Source organism: Sebastes umbrosus, chromosome 24, assembly GCF_015220745.1.
Source record: "Sebastes umbrosus isolate fSebUmb1 chromosome 24, fSebUmb1.pri, whole genome shotgun sequence".
NCBI lineage: Eukaryota > Metazoa > Chordata > Actinopteri > Perciformes > Sebastidae > Sebastes > Sebastes umbrosus.
In genome coordinates, this window is record NC_051292.1 from 11,020,163 (window position 1) to 11,047,287 (window position 27,125).

Sequence of the window (27,125 nt, forward strand, 5' to 3'; positions counted from 1 at the left end):
ATTTCAGCATATCAGTAGTTTTGATTTCGAAATATAATTTAGGTGATAGTTTTAATTCACTGTTGCATCCAGATGAAGCATCCTTTGTTTTGTACGTCTTTTTATATATACATTTTCTGCTGCTGCTTTTTGTTTTTTTCATATTTAGAATATAAACTTCATATTAAGATAAAAAATATATAGAGTAGGAGTTGAAACACTAACAGAGTTTACATTGAAGGTCTGCTGCATATTTTTAGCAGCAGGTGCACAACATGACCAGTAGAGGTCCTGCTTTCCTCTCATGTTCTGCAGTAGAGTTGAGGCTGTTCAGACAGATCAGGGGCTGAAAGTCAGCAGCAGGAAACTGGAAACAGTTCAGTCGTAGTTAAATCTCTGAAGCATGGATTCTCCTGCTCCAGTCTCACATTACCTGTAGCACAGAGAGCACCTCAAGCACAGGGAGCTCACTTTGTCTTTGTGGACTTTCATCTGTCAGCTGGTAAGTTTCATGTCTTTTAGTTGCAGCAAACTTGATTTTGAATATCTTGAAATGGTAGTAGTTGGTTTACTTAATCCAGGAATGTCAACATATCTAAATTAGTTTGTCTAACTTTTGATGGTGAAGAATATGCATGTTTTAAAAAAAAAAAAAACATTTAACTGAAAACATTTAACTTCTTTTAGACTAGTTTTTTTCTCTCATTATGAACTCATATATCTGTATCAGTGACCTAAGTTTGAATCCATTTATGCATTAATTAACTTGTAACTTTGCAACAAAATATTTTACTTCTTATACCTTTTCTTAATAAATATTGCTGAAGCAGTTGATATTTTTTTATCTTTAATATTTATTTTTTGGTTGAATTGTTATATGTGTTACTATATAGCGTTGTATCAATAATATTTTTTTATGATTTTCATGTGGTAAACGTGGCAAAAGAAAGATTTACATCCATATAATTGGCTTGATTATGTGAAAAAATAACATAACATCTGTCTGAACTGAACCAGCTGTGGCAAAAATGTCCCGTGCACATCTGGATGTAGGGCCACATTTTATGATTTAGTTTGTCAATCCCTCTTTTGGTAAACGTGAAATATTCAGCTCTCCTGAATATGACACTTACTGCCTTTCTTAGGCTTTATCTGCTGGTGTTTCACATTAAAAGCCTAGAGTTGATTGATTGTATCAGATTTGCAGTGAGACATCAGTGGCGTTTTTGTAGTGGAAAAGTGATTTACCGTTACCCAACAGGAGCACGCTGCATGTTTGAAGCCAGATGGTTGGCGTGTAAAAGAGCACATGACGCCCAGTAAAGCTCTGAGGTCTGGACCTGGTCTGTCTTGTGGTTTTTAGGCGGTTTGCTTGATCAAAGGCTATGTTTATGCCCGATCCCTGCTGTTTCCACCTTTTTGTCCAGGATATAGAGATCTGGCATCTTTCTATTGTCCTCTAAACACAATGTGATGTTAAGTTACAGCCAGCCAAGAGCTGCACCCTCCACACACCCTTACAAACCGTAATCATGACTAATGCCTCATCCTCACTTCTCGCAGCATCACCCGGCCACTGTAATTTCTTTGAGGTTGGATTTCAGGTACTGATTTTGAAATCTCGAGGTCGCCGCCGTCTAGACATCAAAGTGTGGCAGCTTGTTTTGCTGCCGGATGATTGTGGGTTTACTTGACAGGGTGTGCATGCTGTGGATTACAACCTCCAGGTGATGTTTCATGAATCAGCAGCTGTTGTTGATGCTTACACATTGTATCGCCATGGCAACGAATGTCCCAAAGTGGCAAAAAAGACTGTTTTCATTCACTTCCAAATAAAGAGTGTAATCTGTAATGATGCTGGGATGATGCTGTCATTGCTAATGTCATCCTCCTTCATGTTTCCCATCACAGCAGACAGTGTGTCAGTAAGATGCAGCTACAACTGTGCTGACCAGCAGCAGCTCAACAACACCAGACAGCTGACAAGGGTATCTACATCACAGCCTCACACTTGTTGCTTTGCCACTGTTTTTTAATTGTATGTAGTCACAAACTAGTTGTAGGTTGTGGTTGAGGCTGTTTAAGCTCTGACAGTGTTTGTGTTTTCAGCTGCAGCCTGGATGTGATTCTGGCCCGGCGTGTGCGTTGGTGACCCAGCCTCAGTGTGCGATGTGTCGACCTGCTTTGACCCTGTGTCTGCTGCTCTGGATGGTCGGACCGGCTGTCTCCAGGACGCAAGGTACGTTCTGCATCCATTTGTGCTTTTTTGGTTTGGGAGATAGTTCAGTTTCCTTGGTACTGAGTTCTCTGCTTGGCAATAATGGGAAATATACTTTGACCAATTTCATTTTCTTCTACTGCACACTATCTTAAAAATAAATATTGTACTTTTTACTCCACTACGTCTATCTGACAGGGATTTGACAAGATTTTACATAAAAAAAACCATGTCAGACCGTTAATAAAATACAGTGCGTTAAAGATTAAACCAATGGTTCCCAACCATTCTGACTTCTTACCAAAAAAAAAACAGCATCTAGTTTGGTGATGTGATGATGGTGTTTCTGATGTGTACACAGGAGGATACAAAAGAGGCATTTCCCCTATAAACTTCTCCAATGGTTTTATTTAGATAACTGTTTGACGCTCGAAGACGTGAAATGATTGAACGTTTCATATAAAATCTTAGAGATTAGAAAATTAGTGGGGGCCTGACCCCCAGGTTGGGTATTTTACTTAATTTACGTACTTATTTAAAGCCCAACAACGACGTTTTGTCCTGAATCTAACTAAGTGGTTTTCTTGCCTGAACCTTAGTTAGTGGTTTTTCTATCTTAAACCTAACAGCGGACGTTTGCGTGGTGCACAAATGACACGCGAAAAGGCTAAAATGCGTACTCATGACACGTGGAATGTCCGTGTAATGTGCTATTTATACGTTTTCCCGTGAGACCAGGTTGAAATAGTTAAAACTGGCTCCACCTTGACCAGCTACAACAATAAAATGTTGCTCTAACATTGATGCATAAGGATTAAATATTTAATATAATAATATATCAATCACAGGGGCCATTTCTCTGCAGTACTTTTGATACTTTAAGTACATTTTGCTGATTTTACTTCTGTCTTTTTTGAATGAAGGACTATAAATTGTAATGGAGTTTTTTTTACATTGTTGTTATGCTACTTTTAATTTAAAGAGGACCAGTATTATGCTTATTTTCAGGTGAATGTTTGTATTTTGGGTTTCTACTAGAACATGTTTACATACTTTAATGTTCAAAAACTGTACTTTACTTTACTCATACCGGCTGTGCTGCAGCACTTCTTTTCCCCCTCTGTCTGAAACGCTCTGTTTGTTACTTGGTGACATCACCACGTTACGGAAGAAAAGGCGGGACTTCAAGCAAGGCGTTTTAGGCAGTTCAGGAGCAGTGTTTCTCCCTTTGGCGTGGACTTTTGGCTTTGTAACTTTGCAGACCATTTTCATGTAGAAAAAACTAGATAACACACTAAAGGAAAGAGAAAAAGCACAAAAGCATAATAGGTCCTCTTTAAGTAAGTTCTCAGTCCTTGTCCCACTACTGTATTTTGCCAGTACATGAAATTGACACGTATCTCTGAACTCAGGTCAGGTCACAGCTCCTGCCAGTCTGAGTGCAGAGGTGGGCCACTCCCTGCTGCTCGGCTGCAACGTCACCACGGAAACGGGCGACACCGTCCGGCAAGTGCGCTGGCTCGACCGGTACAAGAAGGTCCTGCTGGCGTACGAGCAGGGCGTGCCGGTGCGCATCAGCCACCAAGATCCCAACGTGCTGCTCACCGCCACCAACAACGACGCCAGCTACATCACCATCAAGAGGGTGCGGCCCGATGACGAGGGCTGCTACCGCTGCATCTTTGACGTTTACCCCCGGGGCCCGCTGGAAGGCACGACGTGCATCAGCGTCACTGGTCAGTCTGGGATTTTGGTTCCTAGCTTCTGTTATCTTAAAGAACAAGTTAAGAATTTTCCAGTGCTGCAGCTCACTCCTAACATCTGAGCTTTTTTTCACAAAGACAAATTAGGGCCACAGAGGGTGTTTGTTGTTCTTCTAAATCCCTTAGGAGACAGGAAGTTGTAGATACAGCCCACCCACCCAGCTGGCCTTCCTGTTGTTGCTATTAAATGTGTTTTATTACACCCAGACTCCTCTTGTTGCACAAACGCAGCAGTCCTGTAAAGTTTTTACTGTGCATTTTGATGCCAGCATAAATCTACATACAGCCAACATACAGTCATCTTCATTTTCTTGATATTAAAGGTGCTATTGAAAATATTCGGAAACTAGATGTTGCATTCTCGCTCCGCCGTTCCATTGCATTTACTTCACAACAAGTGGTTGCCAGGCATTTACCATCAATCTCAGTCATTTATCCATTTTTTTCCACACTAACTGACGACCCAGAGATAGTATTTAGTGTTGGCTCACAAGCCAAATGTCAGATATCTTCCACAGAGATAAACAAAACATTAATTTTGGACCCGCCAAAATTGTTTTCATTTTTTTTTTTTTTTTAGGAAAAGCCATATTTTATTCTGCACATTTCTAAAAGCTCTGTGGATGTATTATTTAAAAAAATCGACATAAAAATGTTATCAATAAGACCTTTAAATATTAATAACATTTCCTTTGTCCCAGGTAAAGTGCACCTGGAGGGCAACAAGACGGTGGTGAGCGGGAAGCCGGTGACGCTGTCCTGCTGGTACAGCCTCTCTGAGAGGGTGCGCCAGGTGCTGTGGAGGAAGACGGCCGAACAGGGTGACACCACCAAAGTGGCCTCCTTCGCCACGAACGGCCACCAGAGCACACAGGAGCAGTACAAGGGTCGGGTCAGCTTGAGTCAAACCCTGGGCGACACCCAGCTGACCATCAAAGCGGTCAGGACGGAGGACGAGGGCTGCTACACCTGCGAGTTCCACACATACCCAGACGGCACCAAAAGTGACGTCGCCTGCCTCTCTGTTTATGGTGAGTAGCTGTGAACTATCTCTTTTCCTCAATGTAAATCACACTGTATGATGTGAACGTAAAGGTGTATGAAAGTAGGTGTTTGGAGAAGTATTGACAGTAGATCGGGATCTTTTATTTAAATCTTTTAATTAGACTTTGGCATGTAAAACTGGTGGCGTGCCCCTTTATCTATTTTGGGTAATGCCATCGCAAATGAATTATCATGTTTGGTGAAGCTATTTTGGAACTTATGACGAGTGTTCGGTGTTTCCAGACATTGTTCTGAACAATCAGATAAAGATGACGTTTCCATTCCTTCGACTACTCCTTGCTGTCATTTTCTGGGAAAAAATGATGCTACTAGGGTGTTAAATGATAATAATATGGGTCGTGAACTAGCATCTAAAAGGCACATTACCAAAGCTTTACACTTGGAATTTGCTCCCCTTGAGAAAAAACAGAAATTATTATTATTTTATTATTTAAAGTTACTAAAATGAACACCGGTCCCCGCTGGGAGCCAACACCGACACCACGCTGCTGGAGGTTCAGGCCGTGTTGCTAGGCCCGCTGGAAGGAAGGGTGGCACCGGAGAATGAGAACCAGGACTGAGCGGGGCAGACTGTCAGACCCGGCTGCAGTAAAATTAGTGGTTTTCTAAAGGGATTCTGGTGCTCAGGGACCGCCAAGATCAACACAAAGTGAAAGTTCCTCGCTTAAATGTGGATTTTTATAGAGACGAACCGAAAATAGTTTGCAATGGCTGTCTCTAGATTGGCCTATATACAAAAGCACAAAAATCTACAAGAAAATACATAAAGAACAGCATAAAAAAAAACATTAAATTGAATTAAATTTATTTTTATGGAGCTTTAAAGCAAACCTGTACAGTTCAGGCTGAATGCAAACACTGCACACTTGAGGGATTATTTTCCAAATGACCTTGACCCATATTGTCCTGGAGATCCACTGTAAGCTGAGAGGAAATGTGTGCTACTATATGTGTGTGTGCATCCCAGCCATATCTCAGGAAAGGGAAGGAAGCGCTGTGTATAAACAAACCCTGAGTTTCTTTAGTGGGTCATTCAGCTACTGTTTTGCCCGCTGCTGTGCCAGAGAGGTGAAAAAAAACACAACGTTAAAAAGAGCGCAACCTTTTTTAGACTTTTAGAAGTCGTAAGCAAACGTTCCCGGAGTGTGTGTGTGTGTTTCTGGAGCGATAATGTTGACAGAGGGAGGGTGTCACTGAGGGGGAAAGGGGTGATTAATTTGGGAGGAAGCCCAGGGGATGAGTGGCTCACTGTTTCCCCAGACACAAGGCCTCAGTGTGTGTGTGTCCTTCTCCTCGCTCTGCCAAACAAGCTTTGTCTCAACCGACTGAGATCCAGACGCACAAACACAGAGTTAGTAAAAGCTGCTTTGCCTCTGTTTTCTGTCCTGTCGGAGGACAACTTGTGTCATTGTGTCTTCTGGTGGGGACAAGATTGACAGGCGATGTGCTCTGTCTCTCCATCTCCATTATAAAGGCAGAGGAACAAATATCTGCTTTCTGTTGTCTATGAAAATACACAGTTGCCAGTATCACAGAGAAAAAACAATATATGCTCAATTTACTGAAGAAAAAATTGAATATAAGAATAATATTTATCTTTCTTTCGCCAGTTTTACCTAAACCAGAGGTGAGTCACGTGACGTCGTCCTCAGGAGTCACCGAGGCGAACTGCACCGCCCAGTCCCGACCTGCAGCAGAGATCATGTGGAACATCGGCGGGGACAACCGAACACTTGGACCGCCCATTATATCCGCCTACGACCAGGGCGACGGCACGACGTTGGTGACGAGCACGCTGCTCTTCCCGTCGGCGCTGCTTAGTGAGCTGTCCGTCAAGTGCGTCGTGCACCACCCGGGTTTGGAGAAACCTATGAACGTGTCTCTCAACACAAGCAGTAAGGAGTTTGGAGCTTATCACATTGAATGAAGTCTAATCCACTCACAACAACCTTATAAATGTCTTGCACACAAGTGTGTTTACTTTTTCTGGGTATTTAGACCTAGATGGAGCTATGCTGGAGATTAATGTGAGGAATCCATGGGAAAAGACTTCCCAAATGGGTCAGTTTCAACACATAAAAAGTAGGGGATCCGCTGAACGCAAAAAAAGTGAAAAAGAAAATTCGCCTTCTTGGTTTTTGGCCGTCACCTTCTTGATTCTGAAGGTAAAAAAACTGCACAAATAGAGGCATTTAATGGTCCGTATTTGTCAGTACTTGCATCCCAGTACTTCTTCATTTAGTTAGATTGCAAGTAATCCAGTCCAGGTGAAGATCAGCAGTTTCCATAACTATATACAAATACATTTATTCCCATAAACCCTTTGATGCTGCCTGAGGAAGAGCGCCAAGCTTGTCGCAATCCAGAGTAGCTGCACGTCCCAGCATTTTTCAGTGTTCTGTATGCCATTAAGTACCTGTATCTGTGCACATATTTTGCATACTAAACACTCTCAGTATGAGGGGAATGTCAATCAAGCACAGTCCTGCGGTAAGGTCTAATAAGACACAATGGGAGTGAAGGGCCTTTAGATTTATACTCCTTAAAGTACGACAAAGTTAAAGTTAGACTAGTACTGTCTCAAAATGTGTAAAAAACAAGTTATATTTTCCATTCTTGGGTGCTGAGGTGAAGCAGAAAGAGGCCTTTTGTTTTCAGCATGTGTGTATTCTCAGCTATTTTAAGTCTCTGGTAATTATGGCTGCTTTGATGGGGTCCTGAATCCTGTAATGTCGCTGCATACAAGAAGGATTATTCTTCTCATAAAGTCGTTATTCTGGTACCGCATCTCCTAACATGTTTAGTCCAGATGTCATAAAACATAAACAGTGTTTTTTAATGTGTGTGTGTGTGTGTTGCAGTGGGTCCAGCCGTGATCATCCTCCTCTCGGTGTGCGGCGTGGCAGCGGTCCTCCTCCTGTGTCTGTGTGTGTGTCTCTGCAAGTGCTTCATCTGTACTGGCGGTGAGTCCCGACTCTGCAGCTTCACTTCCCACAAACACCCCACATATACTCCTTCAAGCCACATCTACTCATACATGACTACACAAACTGTTTCTGTCCACGTCTTGATGGGGTTGCCGTTTAATTACGATTTGATTGAATCCACGTAAAACAGGAAAACAGAACGTTTGCAGCAGCTGTGTGCAACAAGGTCATGTCCCTTCTCTAGTGGTTTTCCAAAGGCATTCTGGGAAGTGCACGGGGCGGTCGCAAACGAGTGAATTAGAGCAAGTCATCAAAAGTACTGTACCTCTTGTTATGAGAGTATATGAAGGTGGATGTTTTTCTTTCAATGCTACCAGCAGCTCAGGAAAACGTGGGTGAAGAAAGTGAATAAGAGGCACTTTGAGTTGAGCAGAGGTTGTTCTGGACGGCTCTCAAAAACAGGCTGAGCTTTTTTATATAATACAGTCTTTTCCATGGGCTTTTCCTCACTGCAGGATCTCTATCATGGGAGAAAAACATTCAGCTGATATGCAGCGCATTGTTTGTCTTGTGGCCTGCTGTGCTTGCCAGGTTTTGAGAGCCTGTTGTCACTGTAGTAATTATGATGAAGTATTCACATTTCTTCTGGTTACATAAACATCCTGGCACACCAAAACAACCTCAGAGAACTTGAAGCAACCCCCAACATTATCGTTTTGGTTCATTCTCACCATGCTGAACAGCATCATTTCCACCAGGCACCACCATGTTTTCAGTGAAAAAACGCTACGCTACCAAACAAGGCAAATTTAGCAACTATAGCTGGTTAATTTAGTAGCTAAAGAGACAGATATTTCCTTCAGGAGTTGGTGGAGACCAAAAACAGAGCTAAAAGGAGAGTGAATATTGGACTTGCATTCATCAGGTGGACACAAGTGAATGCTGCTGTATAACTGCTGGATGTGTAAATAGACAACTGACGGGTTATCATTGGCATTATGGGGCAATTGTGTCCAAAAGGGCATTTAAAAAAAACAACCAAAAAAAACAATTTGTTCTGAGGAAATACAAACGATTTGGGAAATTCAGCTGTTTGGTTTTGGCCCTAAAGCCTCCCCTGCTTTATGGTCTATTTGACTCTAAATGGGACCATCATTTACTAAATGAACATCATGCTGTATTGAAGAAGACTTGAAACTAGTGATTGAGACCATAAACTCATGTTTACAATGTTTACTGAGGTAATAAATCAAGTGAGAAGTAGGCTCACGTCTGTCGCCCCCTGCTGGCTATTAGAAATAATGCACGTTTAAGGCACTTTACTTCATTTGCCTTCAGAACCGGAGGTTGCCACCTGGTAGGGATGTAGAATGGAAAGAAATCTCAGAGGAAGTGAATAAGTTTCATGTCGGTAAAGGGAGAGCGAACAACAAACCTTGATCACATTTCTCTGAAAACACACTCAAAAGGTCAACTCGCAGGGCTCACAGCGACTTTCCACACAGAGGTGTCATGCTTACTCATGTGTCATCAACACTCTCTTGACTCCTGTTAACACCTTTCCCATAATCCTCTCTGGGTGTCGTGGAAACAGTGTGTTGCCAGCGTAATGTGGCGTGTGGACCTCTGCCCATTTCCCCTTTATCATAAATTTTCTGCCCACCGAGGAGAGGGAGGAAAAGTTATCGCGGCAGTGACAGAAGCTTTGGCTGACGTCGGCGCTTCTGCCGGCCAAACAAAAGTCGTAAGGGAAGAAAAACAAAAGTGGGAGCTGATGTGTCAAGGTCAGGTCGGTCCCACGGATAATCTCGATTTGGCAATGCGCAATTTGTGTCACATAAGCCAACCAGAGCCATAAAACAAATCCCAACAAATATAGTTTGATATTTTTGTCATACCTGCCATGAACCCTTAAAATGTTCTTCTCAAGCGACGTGTTTCCTAAATAGATTTAGGAGTTTCCCTTTTCCTTCAGCACCTCCTCGTCTTTGTTTTCTTGTGCGATAAGAAAGCGGAGGGCACATACGCCCATCTTCCTGATCTCTTAAAGATGGAAACCCACTGACACATCGCTTTAATTCCTACTTTATTCGTCACCTCATCGTGTCAAGCTCCAAAACCCACATTCGCATACAACAAAGGCTTCAATCACGCTGTTGATTTAAGAGTGTTTGTGTTTCTCACATCCCAATCTCATGAGATGTCTTGTCATCTTAAATACAGTGTTTGCATGTGATTGATGGTTTTGTGTTGAACTTGCTCAAGCATCTGTGGGATATCTTGAATAGCTGGCAGCTGGGTCACTGCAGAAATAGATTGTTCTGAGGAGACTTTCCACATTACTTTAAAGTCTTTCCTCATTTTCCAACTCCGTGGATCCTGAGCAGAATAACAAGTGGTTGTGTTGATTGTCGTGACTTAGCAGCCAGAAGAAAAGACCTTCTTTCTCTGTTTAATCCTTTGGACTGTGGGGGAAGACAGACGTTAGAGGAGGGAGCGGTGACAAAATTGAGCGCCTGCCCAGTTGATAACAACACTCGACTGTACAGACACACACATACTGTATCTTCCAGTCTCGGCTTGGCCGAGATGTGTCAGGAACACAGGCGTTTACTGTGATGTGATTCAGATTGCAGTTTAAGGGAAGAGAGCTGTGATGCCTCTGTCCTTATTTGGAGCTGACCTCATGCATTTTGTCACATCTTTCAAGGCTTTTTTAATGGCATCATAACACACAGAGAGCGTTTTGTGATTATTACTCACACACTAGACAACGACAGTGTTTCACACCTCTGATCCAATGTGGATTAACATCAATATTAGCATCAAATTTAACAATAACGCAATGGCCGGCGATACACAATGAAAAAAAGTTCCGATTAAAGGATTGGTTCAGCTGAGAAAAAAAATATATGTATTCTCTCTCTTACCTCAAGTGGTTTCTAGCCATGCAGATAGTTTTGGTATCATTTGCCTCATTTTGAAATAAACATCTCTATGAATTAATTGAAAAATGACACTTAAAAGTTCCAGAAATAGTCCTGGTTAGTATGGAGGATAGTACTTCTGAACTACTTTCTAAGTCATTATTTAAAATAATTACGGAGTTGAGTGAGGGGGAGAAAAAACTCAGAATTTGCAAGATTTAAGTGGTAAATTAAATTAAATTAAATCACAAATTTACGAGAAAACAAGTTGAATATTCTCTGAGATTAAATTTATGAGAAAAAAACGTGGTTTCATGTTCTGTGTTATTTTATGAACATAAATAAATACTAATGTCATTAATATATTGTATTTTGCGTGTTTAACGTCAGAGTCTGTGGTGTGATGAGGTTGATCTAACCTTGCAAAGTAAAGCGATGTGGTTCCTTTACAAAAAAAACAAAAAAAATTATATTGTCTCTCATAAATTTGTGACTTTATAATCTCAGAGAATTTCTGAGTTTTTTTCTCGCATATTTGTGACTATAACCTCCGAGAATATTCAAGTTTTTTTCTCCTAAATTCAGAGTTTGTTCTCTGAATATTACCTCCCTCCATCATACATCAAACCAAAACTCTGCATGGCTTTGATTCCACTAGAGGTAAGAGGGGGATATATGCTTTTTTTGGTAATTTGGGTGAACTGACCCTTTAAGCCATTGATTTAGAGACACAGTGTAGTTCATTTAAAATGTGTCTGAGATGTTCAGCTGTAGAGAAACCCACTGAAAAGTTGTGATGTCTGTGGCTGAAGTTGAACCGCAAGCCGGCCACAGCTAGGCTTCTGTGGTTCCCTCTGAATCAGTGGGCGTAATTCAGCCTTCAATCACGACTGGGAAGTCGGGCCAAGGCCTGAGGTTCTTCCAGTAAAATGCTGCTCGTCTATTTGTGTCTCTGTTTCCAATGTTTTCTTTTGGTGTGGCCGGTTGTCGATGTACAGACTACTGTATAAGGTGCGATGGTGGCACAGCTACAAGGGCAGCAAGTTAACCTCAGATAAGAGGCATTAATTCAACCAATGTTTACGGTGGCACCTTTTAATCTGTAGCACCACAGGAAGTACGGGGGAGTGACCACATCCGGCCATTTGGGCAGAAACTGAGCGTAACACTGATGGCTCCTTAGAGATTAGAGATGGAAAACATGATGAAAGAGGCACCTGCACTTTCTTTTTCAGAAACACTTTCTGGCCTCTGCAGCGTTGATTGATTTTCCAGGTTCTCCCAGGTCACTCTCGCTCTAATTGGCATTTAGGCTACATGTGTCGACTCAGCTTCACCGCTATAGGCTGACCGCTAAATAACTCACATTGCTGCCACATGTACGTCGAGGCGTGGTGGCAGGCACTTCATCACGGCTGAGGAATTCCTGCAATGTTTCACTATTTTTGTGCATGTGTTCTTTTTCGACGGGAGTCGGGGATACAGACGTGTGTGCGCTTGCTGTGTTTATTTTTGCATTCTTGTGTGGGATTTGTATCAAGTGAATGCAACCTCTGCCTTCATGATGTTGGGACATTGTTGCCTTGAGAAACTCTCATTCATCACTGGGTGAAACTGTAGAAACAACAGTATGATTTCCTGCCTTATTGCCGCCCTTAAAGGAACAGCAACATACAATATTCATAACTATGTTTTCATTAGTGTATAATCACCTGAAACTAAGAATCGTTGTGTTTTCGTTAGCTCAGAATGAGCCCTTCATATCTACGTAGGTAGTGGGTCCTCTTCACGGAGTCCATCATGTTGCTCCGCAATGTTTCTACAGTAATCCAGAATGTCGTAACCAAACACTGGCTCTAGAGAGAGCCTTTTGCATTTTAACGTCACCTGAAGGCAACCGTAGCGACCTGATGTCCTCCTGTCACACTCTTAGTGCTCGACCTTTTTTACCGGTGAAATCTCAGTGGTGTGCTGTCAGGAAAAGGATGTCACAGGCGGACAGGACATGCAGACTGCTGAGGAAGGATTCGCGTTGATTACTGTAAAATGGGAAACAAAATGTGGAAAGTTTCGTGGGACAAAGCTGACCAACTAACTGTGTCTCTCTCTCTCTTCCTGCCCAGACTGATTTGGAGGCCGACGTCACTGCTGCTTTGATGACGGTCCAGCGGAGCTCTGAGCCTGACCTATCTGCTCAGCACCGTGCCCTCCAGCTCCGTGGATGGGAACAGAGCTTTTCACAGAACTGCTGGTTCTGCTTCTATGAGCTGGGAAGATCCTGCTAGAGCAGACACATATTTATCTTGACATTTACTGCAAAGTAAACCGAGCTAAAAAACACATTATTTAATGCCAGATATTACACTAACATTAGAAAAGTTGCTTTGATGATTGATGAAATGTTGCAGTATGTGTGGAAGGTAAATTGTCAGATGTTGAACAGTGAGAAAAGTTATATATATTTTTAAAATTTTGTTTGATAGCTTGAGTAGAGTTTGCTCAGTTGATATTTTGGACTTTGTTGTGTAGCTTATTTAGAAAATCAACTAACGTAATTTAAATTTAAAGGAACAGTGTGTAACATTTAAGGGGATCTATTGGCAGAAATTTAATATTTAAATTAATATGTATGTTTTCTACAGTAGCCTAGAACAGACGAAACAAACACTGGCTCTAGATTTGCGTTTTCAAGTCGGTCATTGTAGTTTTTCTTAGCACACGGGAGAAGTTTCAGCTGGTTGCAATCTGCAACCACACCATTAGATGACGCCAGAGCCTACACATTGCACCTTTAAATATATCAAAAAATAATTTATCAGTGGAGAATTGATTAGTTCCCATTAAAAAAAAAAACACAAATGTTCTTTATTCTTTTAAAGCTCTTTAAAAAAACATTTAAAATCTTAATAATTCTTTCTATATGACATTCATTTTGCAAATTTAAAGTTGATTAGGTGTTTAGTTTAATGCTCTAAAGCTCAGCTTATCTTCATCAGGTCTGAGTGAGGTTTGATCAGATTTGACTGTGATCTGGCAACATAAGATTTGAATTGACACTTTGCACAATGCGGATTAGTGCACGGACGAATGTGGCGACGCAGAAATATCTAAAAGGAAAAAACCCAAACTGTTCTAACTGTGGCAGAACATTTTGTCTCCATCACTCCGAGTAATGATGAGAAAATAGTTTTTCAGGGCGTTTAAGGTGGCTGAAACTTTGGACTTCTTGGCCTGATTGCTGCGGACCATCAAACTGCCCACCACAGGGTGCTACGTCACCTGAAAACCCTCTATTTGTGGTCGTCAATGAAACAACCATTTTTCTAAACTAGAAATGATTAAAAGGATGCCGTGACAATTTTGAACTTCACTTACAAGTTACAGGAAATCCAAAAGACAAGGGGGACTGAGGCTAAAATCTGACTTTTAGTGAACCAACCCTAGTGTGACTCAGACCGAAAGGATGGGTTTGAGTGGAGAATAATGAAAGGTTTGTTATTTATAGCTGCTGTGTTGTGCGGGGCAGAGAAGGGTGGTCGACCTGTAACCTCTCATGCGCTCGCTCGGTGGTTAACACCGCCCAAACGATAAACCCTGCAGCTCTGAATCACTGTTTGTGTGTGCGTGTGCGTGCGGAGACATTTGTACTGTTTGTGTATGTTGTGGCATTGTTGTACAGTATTTCATGACTTACAGAGCCGCACTGTAGGGAGCACCAGTGTTAGAATTTAACTTTTTATTCGGGAAAATATTAATATAGGCCTACATGGGCTGTGTACAGTACAATTTTGTAGAAAATCTCATTAATATCTCATTTATCAGGACAAAAAAATATTTTTTATTAACAATTAAACAGCTTTTGGATGGTTTTACAGTAAAGTCAACAATCTGTATATAAAGAGGATTATATAAATGTTAATAAATGCCTACATTGAAGATAAAAAAAGAAACTTAGCTAAGATGTCTACCTGCTGTTTAATTTTCTTTCATTTTAATAATCATGTGTTAACAGTGTTTTGAACAGTATTCAACTTTTTAGTAGAGCTGAACTGGTGCTGAGATAAATCTGAAGTTGATTTAAAATACAACCTGCTTTTGTTTCACTGCTTATTTTTATTATCTGTGTTTTGAAGATATTGAGTACGAATATCGGATGTTTTCTCACGAATAATACCTTAAAATGTGTCACTGAACTCTCCGAACTAGCTTGGATTCTTTAGACATAGTTGGGTTGTGATGTATGAAGACTGTGGGTGGTACTGTAACCTCACCAAATCCTTACACAATAGGAAACTCATTTCCACCACAGCCCACTCCGGTGACTTTACTATTTCATTCTCAGACCTCGTGAGTAGGATAACGGCATGCCTTTTTTCTTTTTTTAAATGATCTATGACTAACCAATGCAAAGATTTAAATCTTAAAATAGCCTCAAATTAACACACATCCAGTTCAATTGTTGTTTCAGGTGACTGAGCCAGTTGTGAGTCATGGATGAATTTGAGTTTCATGCCAAAACAATCATTTGAAAAACAATTTTTAAGCACGCCATGAGTTCAACCTCAAGTCCACAGGATGCAATCGCTTTTATTGTTCCTTAAAATGATTTTGGAAAGCTGTTGGTCTCATGGTGTAAGTCAGTGATTCCCGACCAGGGGTTCTTCTGCAGATTGTGGGGTATATGGTAATGACATATTTGCATAATCAGTTTACTGTAATTCCCGGACACTAATTGAGAGAGCATGAAAACTACTGTAGTTAGTTTGACACTTATTAGTTAGTTAAAAGTTAGTGAAAAATATTATAAATATTATTACAAAATATTTATTAAAATAGTTAAAAGTAGGCCGAATGGATGTATGTTTGAAATAGTTAGCTGGCATAAAAGTATATCGCTAAACGATTGAGATAGTTAACTAAAAGTAATAGAAAAACACTTGAAATAGATAGCTAAAATAAACGGATAAACATTTGAAATAGTCAGCTTAGAGTAACAGATATATGTTGTAAATAGTTATTCAAAAGTGACGAACAAATGGTTGAATTATGTAACCGTATTTGATAAATGGTGAAAAAGACTTCATAGTAAAAGCACAAATGTATTTTTGTAATGTTTGTGGAGTCACACTGATAGGAAATAATGATTTCATTCATCCCTTTAGAATTCATCCTGTTTTGGAAATGAACTCTGCATGTCTGATATTAAACCATTGTAACTTTTTCCCCAAACATTTTTCATGAAAATAGACATTTTGTTTCCCTTACAGTTTCTTCACAAAGACAGGAAAAGGTAAGTTCCTTTGTTACTTGACATATTTATTTTTTTGATTGTTATCAGTGAAGTCATTAAAGCAAATAATTTGACTATTAATAAAAACATAGAGGCTTATCTGGAGGAAACTGCTAACCTTGAGTGGACTTCACAATAAAATCCCTTTGTTTTTGTTCCCTCTGTGGCTTTTAATGCCAATGGGGTCAGACTGGTAGGAAATAATAATAAGACTATAAAATATATGGCCAATTCCTTTCTTAGTTCAGAATCAGGAGTTTTGCTTTTACACCACTAGATGGTGATGTTTAATTTACTTTAAAGTGAGAGTTCCCAACTTTTCCCTTTCTCCCATTCAGCTTTAATTGATATTTTATGCACAATTTCTCCACATCGACATAAAATAACGAAGAAACTTGCACAGCTGTTAAAGATGTTGACATCTATTAACAGCTGGAAACAGCCCTGTACTCACAGTTATTTTACTTCCTCGTTTGTAACACTAAAGCATGTGGCACTGGTGTGGTGGGCGATGCACTTCTTTGGGTGGGGTGTTTGTGCAAGTGTGTGTGACTGTCTCTACCAGATTGTGCACGCAATGCAGCGATGTACGTCTGCTTTTAGCACTTTCAAAACCACAGAGGTATAGCACACATCCCACAGGCCACGCTGCTCCTCGTGCTCTTCATGCAGCCCTGCACTGTACGGCCAACAACTCCTATACTGCCGTTACAATATCAGTTTTGAATTGTGTTTTTTGGTAATTTAACCAGCTCTCCTTTGACCTGCAGCTTGTGTAGATGATAAAGGTCTGCCAAACATTATCAGACAATCAATGTGGTTACAGCTTTGTTGCCACAAAATCACACATTTATACTAAAAAATCAAGATGCAGCTCATTTAGTGTTAATTATAAATATACATGTTGTATGATGTCAAGCTTATTACCAGGGTCGGCATAAGGCGTAGGCCATATAGGCGTATACCTCTATAAATCAGTAAATATATCTTCAGGGGGTTGCTGGTCGCCCTCCAAAAAAATAAAAAATATAAATAAAATAATAATAATATTTAAAATGCCGGTGGGTGCACTTTCTGCAATGAGATAACACATGAACAAATAAATAAAGAAATACACTTTTCACCCCTGTAACTCTCTTTCTCACACTTTTTCATCTTCCTGGCTGCACTTATTTGTTATTAAAAGTGTAAATTGTAGTGATTTAAATTGTTGATTTTAATTTAAAATTATATTAAATACAGTTATTTATTTTAGGGGCACCAAAAGGGCTAGAGCTGGCCCTGCTTATTACATTAGGATGATAATAGCATTTGGTTCTTTCTCTCTCATTTCAGAACTAAACCTAAAAATGTTTTTCCAGATATGCTTTTATTTAATCCTAACTATTTTAAATCCCATTATATTTTGATATGTGACAAATAATGTTTTCTTTTGGTTCATTTGTCTCTGACACTGTAGCTGGTTTCGGTCTGAAGTGAAAGGTGTCATTTCCTGGATTCAGGGTGGGAGAGAGAGTTGATCTTGTGATGAGCTGAAATAGAACCACAAGAAGTTTTTCCCCCCATTGTCTGCGTGCTCCAAACATGTGCTTCAACACCTGTTTGTTAAAGGTGAGTCATACTGAAATATGGAAGACAGTAATCCATTAGCACCTTGGACTAGTTTCAGTGTCGAAATCACAGGATGGAAAATGTTCAGGTGTTGCAACTCTCCCTGCAACAACATCAGCATTCAACCAATGATTGAGTTTGATGTGCAGAAACGGATGTTTAAGAATGAATTAACCTGCCTTACTGTTATGCATTTTAAATTTCAAACTTAACATACAGTATATGTGCTAATTTTGTGCACATCAGTAAATAATGTGATACATTTTTGTACTAAGTTTTGCTAATCCTGTCAGCTAAACTAACATTCACCCGTGTTAAAGGCTTAACGCATTATTGGTTTTGCAAAATTAGCTAGTAGAAGGCTACATCATCTGAAAGCTGGGAGCCTGAACATTAATTTGATATGCGCGCTCTGCCAAGTTGGTCATTAATCAGAAATAAACATGAATTAATTAACTAAATTGGAAAAATGTATAAGGGTTTAACATAATGGATTTCTACAGTTTCAAGAAATGGTCTCACTACGATGAAATGGCTACTATAGGGACTAAATATTCAATTACACCACTTTAGAATAGGCGAACATAACACATTTATACTGCATGTGATTATCATAAAGTGGGCATGTCTGCAAAGGGGAGACTTGTAGGTACCCATAGAACCCATTTTCAGTAACATATCTGGAGGTCAGAGGTCAAGGGACCTCTTTGAAAATGGCCATTTAGCGTTATTTGGAGCGTTATTTAGACGAAACTTCACTTGTCCATTAGGCTACTTTAGCTTGTGACCGAATGCTTGTATAACTGATTCCTATTATCCTCAACTGTAATGATGTTTAGTTCTAATTAGCAAATGTTCTCATGCTAACACGCTAAGATATGTTAGCATTTAGCTGAAAGCAGTACTTCTTAGGCATCACTCTTGTTAATTAGTTTGTTAATCATGTGGTCGGCTAGTTATCCCTCTTGTTTTAGGCTTAAAAGCTTTGTTAAATTAGCCTGCATGAGTTATATTCTTTACTGTAAAACAACTTCCAGCCTTGTTTTTACATGAATTTATGTGACGTGTGGTTTAATTCTGCTTCCTGTTTGTCAGTCGACAGTCTGTTTGCCCCCAAATGCATAACAGATACTGTACCCGAGAAGAAAAGCTACTTTGGTTGACATCAAAAGTTCATAAGGAACAGAGGTGTAAACACAATCACATCTTAAAAAAAGGGTCTGCACCGGACGTGTGAAGAAAGTCGGTTGTCTGTACAGGAAGCAAAACTATTTACCTGTGAATGTGTCACATTTTGCACTCACACCATATTAAATCTGAACAATAGCGGTTTCTCATGCGAGGAAATTTCACTTCTGTTTATTGCGGCTTGATTTACAGGAATACAAAGGCACAGAATGGAGTCAGCAGCAAACGTTATTCACTACAGTAAACATTATGAAGATGATATATTGTCAATGTAAAAAAAATAAATTAAAAAAAAGATTATTTTAAGGCCATTAAATGCCAATCAATAATTCCCAAATTATATGACATAAAAATACAAAAACATAACACAAATGAGTAAAAATGTGAATAAATCAGGTTACTAAATCTTGAAATGAATGTGAGACGTTTTGATATGAATCATTTGAACTTTGATTGATTTCAAGGCGCAGACTTGGGTCGTTGTCATAGATATGGGTGGCAGGCAAGGCATCATGGGAGGGCTGGCGGCTCGGTGTGTTCCTGGATTTTCCTAGAGTTCAGTTACTGTTCTCATATTTATTATTATTGTTTTGTTTTTCAGATGAGACCGTCATGAGTGCCTCTCCTGCTGAACAATCACTGTACGTAAAAATCTAAAATTCTCACCTTTACACCTACACCTTGATACGACACATAAAGTTAGCATTAAGATGACGAACACCGTGATCCAGACAACCCGGTACACATACGGCCAGAAGTAGTCAATTGCTGGAAGATAAAATAGAAAACATTTGATTAAGCGTCAAAGAAGCATTATTATTTTTCATTATGGATGTATGAAAGGTTAATTCATGTTAGAAAATGTTTGTTTTTGACCCCATGGGAGAGAGACTCACTCACCATAGACAGTGATGTCATGACTCACACTGACTCCACCTTCACACTGATACACACCTGAGTCGCTTCTTTTTTGAAACATCAAAAACGACCTCCGTTCTGAACGTTTAAACGTTCCCACTCTGTTTAAATGTGGCTGCTATGTAATTTCTACTGCCTGAAATTGTTGTATAAGAAGTATGGCTTATTAATTTGCATCCACACGTACTCCTGAGTTGCAAACAGTAAACTAATATCTGCGTTATAACATTAAAAACCTATTTTAGAATTTGACATTTTGTCAGTTTAACAGACATTCATTGTTTTTATTTATTGTTTTTTTTCAAGGCTGTACATTTATGACATGTTTGCTCGTGTCTTTTATTTTTTCCCTATAGGAATTACATTTATTCCAACCACATTCAATCTAGTTTATTTCCTTGTTGAGTTTTAAAGCTGCGCTGTCGAGTCTTTGGGTGTGTCTGTACGCCTGCTCTGTGTGACGTATAGTCATAATATTTGAAACCTTTTCAGTCTTTATAACATGCGAAACATGATTTATCTGAGTCCTATTCGTGAATATGTTGCTTATAGCGACAGAGAAACAAAGACCTGCTCAGATTAAAAGGGAGTGATGTAGATGGAATAACAAAAACTTACCATCAGCATCCAAAATGTGGAAGAGGAGTGCCGTTAACATGGACACATGAAGGATGGTCAGGCAGTAGTTGGGTTTCATGGTGGAACCACTTCAAAGAGCAGCTATCCACCTCTACTATCACTACAGATCTGCTCTAGATATCACAGTAAATGATTTACTTCCTGCTTGTTACTACCGTGGTCTTTGGTTTACGCAACCCCCCCCATTACTCTCGACACACATACCACAGCACAGAAAAGGACGTTTTAGGCAAACACACTTTTGTCTCACCACCTTCGTTTTCGTGTAAACATGTTTGCCTCCAGGGCATTAGATTGTTTTACAGAACAAACACAAAAGCGAGTCAGCAGTGAATGATGGCATCATATAATCTTGAAATCAAACGGTTATACACATTATTTGATTGCACAAAACGATGAGGTTATTATTACATTCTCGATTCCCCAGTTAAAGAAACACAACAATCATAAATAGGTTGTGAAAATTACAGAAGCTCATTCGTCATTCATATAGTCAGAAAATGAGTCAATAGTTGTAAGCTAGTGAAACTATTATCGTTATCAGATGTTATTGAATTCAAGTCGTGGATATGCAACAGCACATGGTCACAGTTTTAACCCACAGGGAGTGCATGACACAAAACATTCAAACCAAGATCACAAACAAATCCATAATAGTTGAAGACAGAAAATTCTGTAAATAATACATTTAGTTCGGTAAGAGATGGCGCTGCTTTTGGCCTCTAATGTTAGAGGATAAGGCTGGTGTAATTCTATATTTTTCTTATTGTCAACAAATCCAATGAAATATGAAAATCCAACACGACATTAGTCCATCTCACAGTACTTCCTGTGTCTGTGGCCCCAAGCACATTGGCTCTCACCAAACTAAAGAACTTTAAGAATGGATCACAAATATATGGATTGATTTTCAGTTCCTAAAACAGCTTGGCACTGTAGGTTTTAGCAGATGTTACTCAAACAGGAGTAAATGGTGAATCAGCTGCAGATTAATGCACATTTGGTGCAACTGTTATTAGGCCATTAAATAGGCATTATCGGTCGCTATAAGCCCCATAGATATGGGTCAATAGGGGCCTACTACGTTGTAAAAGTGAAAGCAAAACTTAAAAGCAACACGTTCTAACACATTTAAAAACTGAATGAAACGTTATGTTTTGAACAAAACAGCTTCTTTAGGTTTAGGCAAACAAAAACACAACACAAGTTTAGGGGGGAAAACAATGTTGGCTTAAAATAACTATGTTCTAAAAGTGAAACTTAATGCTTGTGAACACAAAGACAATTACATGTTATTGGTTTCACACAGGATGCGAAACCCAGCAACCATAGGTGAAAACTCTGTGTTCAGCACCTGACTTCCGCTTCTGCTCCAGTCATAATTACTACGGTCGCTAGAAGTCGCTGTCTTGTTCTTTTATACCTTCATTTGCTGATCTACCATGTGAATAGATGATAAAAACCTACTACTGGGTGTAGTAGGCCCCTACTGACCCACATCTATGCGGCTTCTAGCAACCAATAACACCTATTTAATGGCCTGACAACAGTCTAATCGGCTGGCATGACGATGTATGCGCCATTGACTCACACAGGAATAAGTCAGGTTTTGGATACAAAGACAATACTTTTTAGTAAGATCAACTCAATGTTGGTTGTTTAATATGATTTGTTGACATTAAGAAAATTACAGTATATCAACAGCCTTATCCTTTAACTTGCCGAGTTGTTGCGAGTGTTGAATAACGCACCTGCTGTCTGGTCGCTCACAAACTCGTATAATTTGAAGAAATCCTACAGCGTGCACCCATTCTTATTGGTACACGATGACCTCACAAATTCCCAGCACAGCTCCGCCCAACTTCAACTGGAAAAACACCTGTGCAGGTGTGCAGCGCCTTTAAAGATTAAGATGCTAATTTTAGCATAGGGCAAGTCTTTAGAGTGTCAGGTGGGATGGAGCATCGTCATGTTGTGATAAGAGAGCAGTTTTTAGTAATAGTTTAGTCTGGTGGGTGATGGGTCTTTAACACGGATAGCCGCGTACTCTGAAGCCTCCTCCTGCGGCCTCCGCGGCCGGGCAGCGGCCGCCGCTGGAAGCTGATGGTTGAGGGCAGCGTACACAACAGAACCCCCCTCGTCCGCCGCCGCGTTCCCCCGTCTCCCTCTTTTCTCTTTCACCTTGCCGTAAACGATCTCATTGCCTCTCGGTAACGGCGGCTCATCGGGCTGTGAGGGCGGCGTCTCCCTCCGGGTTGACCTCCGAGATGGCGGCGCAGAGGGGCTTCCTCTTGGCGAGGGCTGTCGGAAGGGTTGCTCGGCCATGGGGATTGCCATGTACTGTAAAAAAAAGCATTTTGCGTTAAAATGTTTGAAGTACTAAAAAAAAAATTGGATGTAAGTTTGAAATGTCTTACCTGATTTTCAGTTGGCGTCTCTTTCTTTGGTTTCCCTGCATGATGACATTTTGGTGAAATTACTGCTTTTAGAGTCACAGTCATGTCCTGTATGGCATGTTTATTCAACACCTCACCTTTACACCCTCGCATTGAGACGACGGATATAATTATCACTATGATGACGAATGCAACAATCCCAGGAGCAACATACATGTACTTCCAAATATCTACTTCGGTGGGCTCAGAATCCACAGTTGTGTTGTTCTCCTGTGACACGTTGGTATGCCCGCCATCATCTATAACACAGTGTATATGATATGAAGATAGAGCTTTTGTTCATTTATTAGTCAGTAGCAGTTAGAAATATAAGCTGTGCAACGTGAACATTTCTTGGGTCAGTTCAGTCCAGTATAGATTCATACTCACCATGGACAGTGACGTTGATGTTATGACTCACACTGCTTCCATCTCCACACTGATACACACCTGAGTCGCTTCTGAGTAGTTTTTGGAAGATCAAAATTGATTTCCCTTTTAAATGGTCTGAAAGTTTCCATTCTGTTTTAATGTGGCTGCTGCTGCTGACGTTGACGGGAACAACAGCTTTCTCAAGTTTATACCAGGAGACTGTTGGTGGTGGATTGTTGCAGAAAGTGACAGTGCAGTCAATCTCAAGGTCTCCTCCAAGGTTACCTCCATAAATCGTGTTACGATGTACTTTAAGTTCAACTTCACAATCTTCACCTGCAAAAGAAAAATAACAACAAACGCATACAGAATGGGTTAATTCATCCTTCCTTTACAGATGTGTTGTAGCAATTTAATGTGATACCAGCATGATGAAAGAATATGACATTAGAATGCACTTTAATACCTGTTTGGGTAACGCCAGCTAAAATAAGTTCAACTTCAAGACCGTGGGCCTATAAGCCAAGTATACTAAAAAACTAATTAAACAAACTGAAACTGACATTTCATTTCATGGAAACACAATTTGCATGAGAAGGAACTGAGAGTAAACCCCACCTAAATACAGCATCTCAAGGGGAACTTTAACCTCAAGTTACTTTGCGTAAATCACAAAATCTGCAACACTTGTGTCTCAATTTAACACCGGATATTGCTCTGTTCATGCATGTTGATCTAGAGTTCATTCTTGACCTTAGAAAACAGCAGTTACAACCTCACCACAAGCTCAATTTAGTAGCTGTTCTGGAGCTTTCAGTCATCACATGAGTGCTCCGTAAAACTGGAAATTTAAATATGTTTCCGTGACAACTGGGCTCGTCGCTGAGCTGTGAAAAATATGTATCTGCAAAATGTTAGCAAATAAAATCTGCTCTCAGCTTCCTGATGATGCATTTTTCATGTAAACCAATGCTTTTTTTAATGGTTTATTTTGGTATTTTTTATTAACTACTGCTGTAACATAGAGGTAATATTTAACATGAATGACAATGATTTTGCTTTGTCCACTTTTAAATGTTTGGTTTCTCACTGCCACCAACGTGAGTCACAATTAAATAATACCTCCTCTGGCCTCAAACCACAAAGAAACATTTAAGGCACAAGGAAACCACAGTGTTAACTTGAACACATGAATAACAGTGGGGTTGATGGCAGTAAATAAAGTCATTCACACAGCCATTCTTCTATTTTACTATTAAGAAATCACACCAGGACGTATTGCAAACGGGAAATTATAGAAAACAGGAACATGAAGTGGGTAGACGACGACGATGAAGCTAATGAGTAAGCTCTAGAAAAAAATGTGTTTTTTAAAAATATTTCTGTCTCTTTTATGTTGGTATGAAATTGATTCCATCAAGCTCCCACGTACGAAAAACATGTGGAAGATATTACCCGAAAGTATTATTTTTAGCATCTGAAACCAACATTTTGCAGTTATCTTTACTTGTCAGTTAAGTACATAATAAGATTATTATGTGGTGTGTGTTCAATGAAGAATAACATTATCCCGATATCCGTTACGGCTTTTACACCGTTAGGAAATGACTATACGCCAACTCTAACCTTTTAAAAACTGTATACTTAGCATTGTATTTTTTATCTAAATCCTGTGTAGACATGTACACTCACACTTTAATACTGTAGGCTACTCTATCAAAAAGTTAGCACAACCACAAGCCAAGTATCCCTTTCTGTAGGCCTATAAGAAAAGAATACTTAATTATACTGTTCTTAATTATATCTCAATCAAAAGACTTTTCTGTATACTTGTCAGTATGAGCCAAGTATACTTCAACTTTTCTGTATACTTGTCCGTATGAGCCAAGTAAACTTAGACTTTTCTGTATACTTGTCAGTCTGAGCCAAGTATGCTTCAACTTTTCTGTATACTTGTCCGTATGAGCCAAGTATACTTAAACGTTTCTGTATACTTGTCCGTATGAGCCAAGTATACCTATGTATACTTTTGTTAAGTATATCTCTGATAAGTACATAAAACGTAAACTGAAAGTATACTCTTATTTTAAGTTTAAAAGAAGTATACTAATAGCATACTTGAATAAACTTCTTTTTAGTAAGGGAGTTCATAACCTTTAAAGAAATCAGGCTTCCAGCCATCACCGTAGAATTTGGATTGTGGTCACAAAAGCTGACTTTTTAGTCCAAAAGTCCTGACTAAACACATTACAGACCTACAGAGGAAGAAAAGGCAACACGACACAAATGCTGAGATAGCAAAATATGCAAAAACTTACCGTCAGCGTTTAAGGTGAGAAGCAGCCCGGCCAAGATGGACACTTGCAGGACGGCCCAGCAGCGGTGAGGCCTCATGATGGGACCCCTCAAAAAACGTCCCGTCATCTTCCAGTGGTCAATCCAAGTGGGAAATGTTCCTCCGAGCACATCATTATTTAGTTAAACAAAACAGAGAAGTGCTGAGGCTGAGGTTGGAGCTGCATGCTGCTTCCTCTTTCTACTCGCTCCCTACCTTTCCCCTTTAAGGTAGAGTGCACAGGAGGGGGGAGAAGGTCGGTGGGTGGTCTCGCTTCTCTAAATTCTGCAGTAAAACATCTCAGATTAGGGGTTTCCCACTGATCCAGGTGCCGACCCTGCTACAATACATACATAAAGCAAAGATCTTCACTGCAATCTTCCTCTCTCACAGTCTTTTCATTTCCGAGTCTTGTTTCAGTCTGTGCACCTTGACAGCGACTTCTTCATCACTCAGTGTCTGTGGTTCACACACACTCTCTCTCTCTCTCTCTCTCTCTTCAAGCTTGACTTCCTCTCCTCTTTCTCCCTTCCTTTCATCTTCGACGTCTGCGTCTCCTGCAAACTTGTGCGACCTTGTGCACAGTGGTGTGGTTTTCAGAGGAGGATGAGCAGTGCACTGGAGGGGAGATGGGGTCGCTGTGGCCTCTTTCAATGCCCACCCTGTTGATGTGTGTGGTTGCTGTCAGCCTGTGGACTGCTTGCTTGTCAATGAGTCAGCCTCAATCAGGTTTAAAGGACCACTCCGACAGTTTTACACATCAAGTTCAGTGTATTTGTCACAGAGAGCACTTTGTATAATGTCTTCTGTGGCTCTAGAGGGAGATTTCTAAAGACTGAGAATAGTGATGTCAGGGTTGAATTGAAATGTATTATGGGAAATGTAGGATCCACTGAAGACATCATGATATCTCAGGCTCCGCTGCTTCCATTTAAAGCAGCGGTGGGTTGAATTGGAGCAAATATGATTTAAAAAAAAGTTATTTTTATAAAACGGTCACTATATCCTCACAATAGTGCATGAGACAGGTAATAAGCATCTGTGTCCTCCGGTGCTCCTAATGGCATTTTACAAGATTTCACAGGCCGGAGGAAAACAACCAATCAGAGCCGAGCTGGAGCCTTGCTGTCTCTGAGCAGCTGTCAATCCCTCGCAAACTCAGACTAAACGGTCAAACTAGGCAGCGCTGATCAAATATGAATCAATATTATGTTACGTTAATGCCTATTTCTCACTTCAAATGCTTTCAGAAACATCTTGTAGTGTACTGTTTAGCTGTAGTATGAGAAAGTTTGTGACCCCGGTAGCCATGTTGAAAACAGTTGAGGAGATACCAAGCACCGCCCACCAGCAGGAGAACAGCCAATAGGAACGCTCAATAGGAACGCACTCTCTGATATTACATTAATGTGATTGGAACAAGTCTCCTGTCACGGGTTAGATTTTTTAAAGCCTGAA

The 27,125-nt window shown here is 40.1% G+C and overlaps 2 protein-coding genes and 1 long non-coding RNA gene across 12 annotated transcripts; 2 read left to right on the plus strand and 1 right to left on the minus strand.

Annotated features, from left to right (window-relative positions):
* Positions 1-34: 34 nt before the first annotated feature.
* On the plus strand, positions 35-14,967 carry LOC119483702 (OX-2 membrane glycoprotein-like). Of its 7 annotated transcripts, none has more exons than XM_037762086.1 (9): positions 35-481; positions 1,584-1,706; positions 1,891-1,967; positions 2,095-2,218; positions 3,610-3,933; positions 4,662-4,991; positions 6,636-6,920; positions 7,887-7,988; positions 13,003-14,967. In XM_037762086.1, the coding sequence occupies exons 4-9, from the start codon at positions 2,149-2,151 to the stop codon at positions 13,005-13,007; spliced, it is 1,116 nt and encodes a 371-aa protein (XP_037618014.1). In that variant the 5' UTR covers positions 35-481; positions 1,584-1,706; positions 1,891-1,967; positions 2,095-2,148; the 3' UTR covers positions 13,008-14,967. The 7 variants fall into 7 exon arrangements, with proteins under 7 accessions (XP_037618014.1, XP_037618015.1, XP_037618013.1 ...); XM_037762087.1 differs by having other exon boundaries at positions 1,894-1,967; XM_037762083.1 differs by having other exon boundaries at positions 36-481; positions 1,572-1,706; positions 2,089-2,218.
* Positions 4,558-26,532, minus strand: LOC119483705 (B- and T-lymphocyte attenuator-like). Of its 4 annotated transcripts, none has more exons than XM_037762097.1 (6): positions 25,651-26,528; positions 23,351-23,668; positions 23,059-23,232; positions 22,943-22,977; positions 22,324-22,865; positions 4,558-4,568 (listed from the first exon to the last, which is right to left on the minus strand). In XM_037762097.1, the coding sequence occupies exons 1-5, from the start codon at positions 25,754-25,756 to the stop codon at positions 22,518-22,520; spliced, it is 981 nt and encodes a 326-aa protein (XP_037618025.1). In that variant the 5' UTR covers positions 25,757-26,528; the 3' UTR covers positions 4,558-4,568; positions 22,324-22,517. The 4 variants fall into 4 exon arrangements, with proteins under 4 accessions (XP_037618025.1, XP_037618026.1, XP_037618023.1 ...); XM_037762098.1 differs by having other exon boundaries at positions 23,059-23,220; positions 25,651-26,525; XM_037762095.1 differs by having other exon boundaries at positions 22,943-23,232; positions 25,651-26,532.
* On the plus strand, positions 15,533-19,712 carry LOC119483725. The gene is made up of 3 exons (XR_005205787.1): positions 15,533-16,169; positions 17,629-17,780; positions 19,570-19,712. It is a non-coding gene; the product is annotated as an uncharacterized LOC119483725 (long non-coding RNA).
* Positions 26,533-27,125: the final 593 nt, after the last annotated feature.

What these genes read in the sequence shown, in the direction of transcription:
- LOC119483702 (XM_037762086.1), top strand. Translation starts at nt 2,149, where the DNA reads ATGTGTCGACCTGCTTTGACCCTGTGTCTGCTGCTCTGGATGGTCGGA. An exon ending in GACGTGCATCAGCGTCACTG is followed by an intron (nt 3,934 to 4,661) that starts GTCAGTCTGGGA and finishes CCTTTGTCCCAG; the next exon opens with GTAAAGTGCACCTGGAGGGC. An exon ending in CGTGTCTCTCAACACAAGCA is followed by an intron (nt 6,921 to 7,886) that starts GTAAGGAGTTTG and finishes TGTGTGTTGCAG; the next exon opens with TGGGTCCAGCCGTGATCATC.
- LOC119483705 (XM_037762095.1), bottom strand. Translation starts at nt 25,756, where the DNA reads ATGACGGGACGTTTTTTGAGGGGTCCCATCATGAGGCCTCACCGCTGC. An exon ending in TCTCACCTTAAACGCTGACG is followed by an intron (nt 23,669 to 25,650) that starts GTAAGTTTTTGC and finishes TTTCTTTTGCAG; the next exon opens with GTGAAGATTGTGAAGTTGAA. An exon ending in AGACGCCAACTGAAAATCAG is followed by an intron (nt 22,866 to 22,942) that starts GTAAGACATTTC and finishes TTTTTTTTACAG; the next exon opens with TACATGGCAATCCCCATGGC.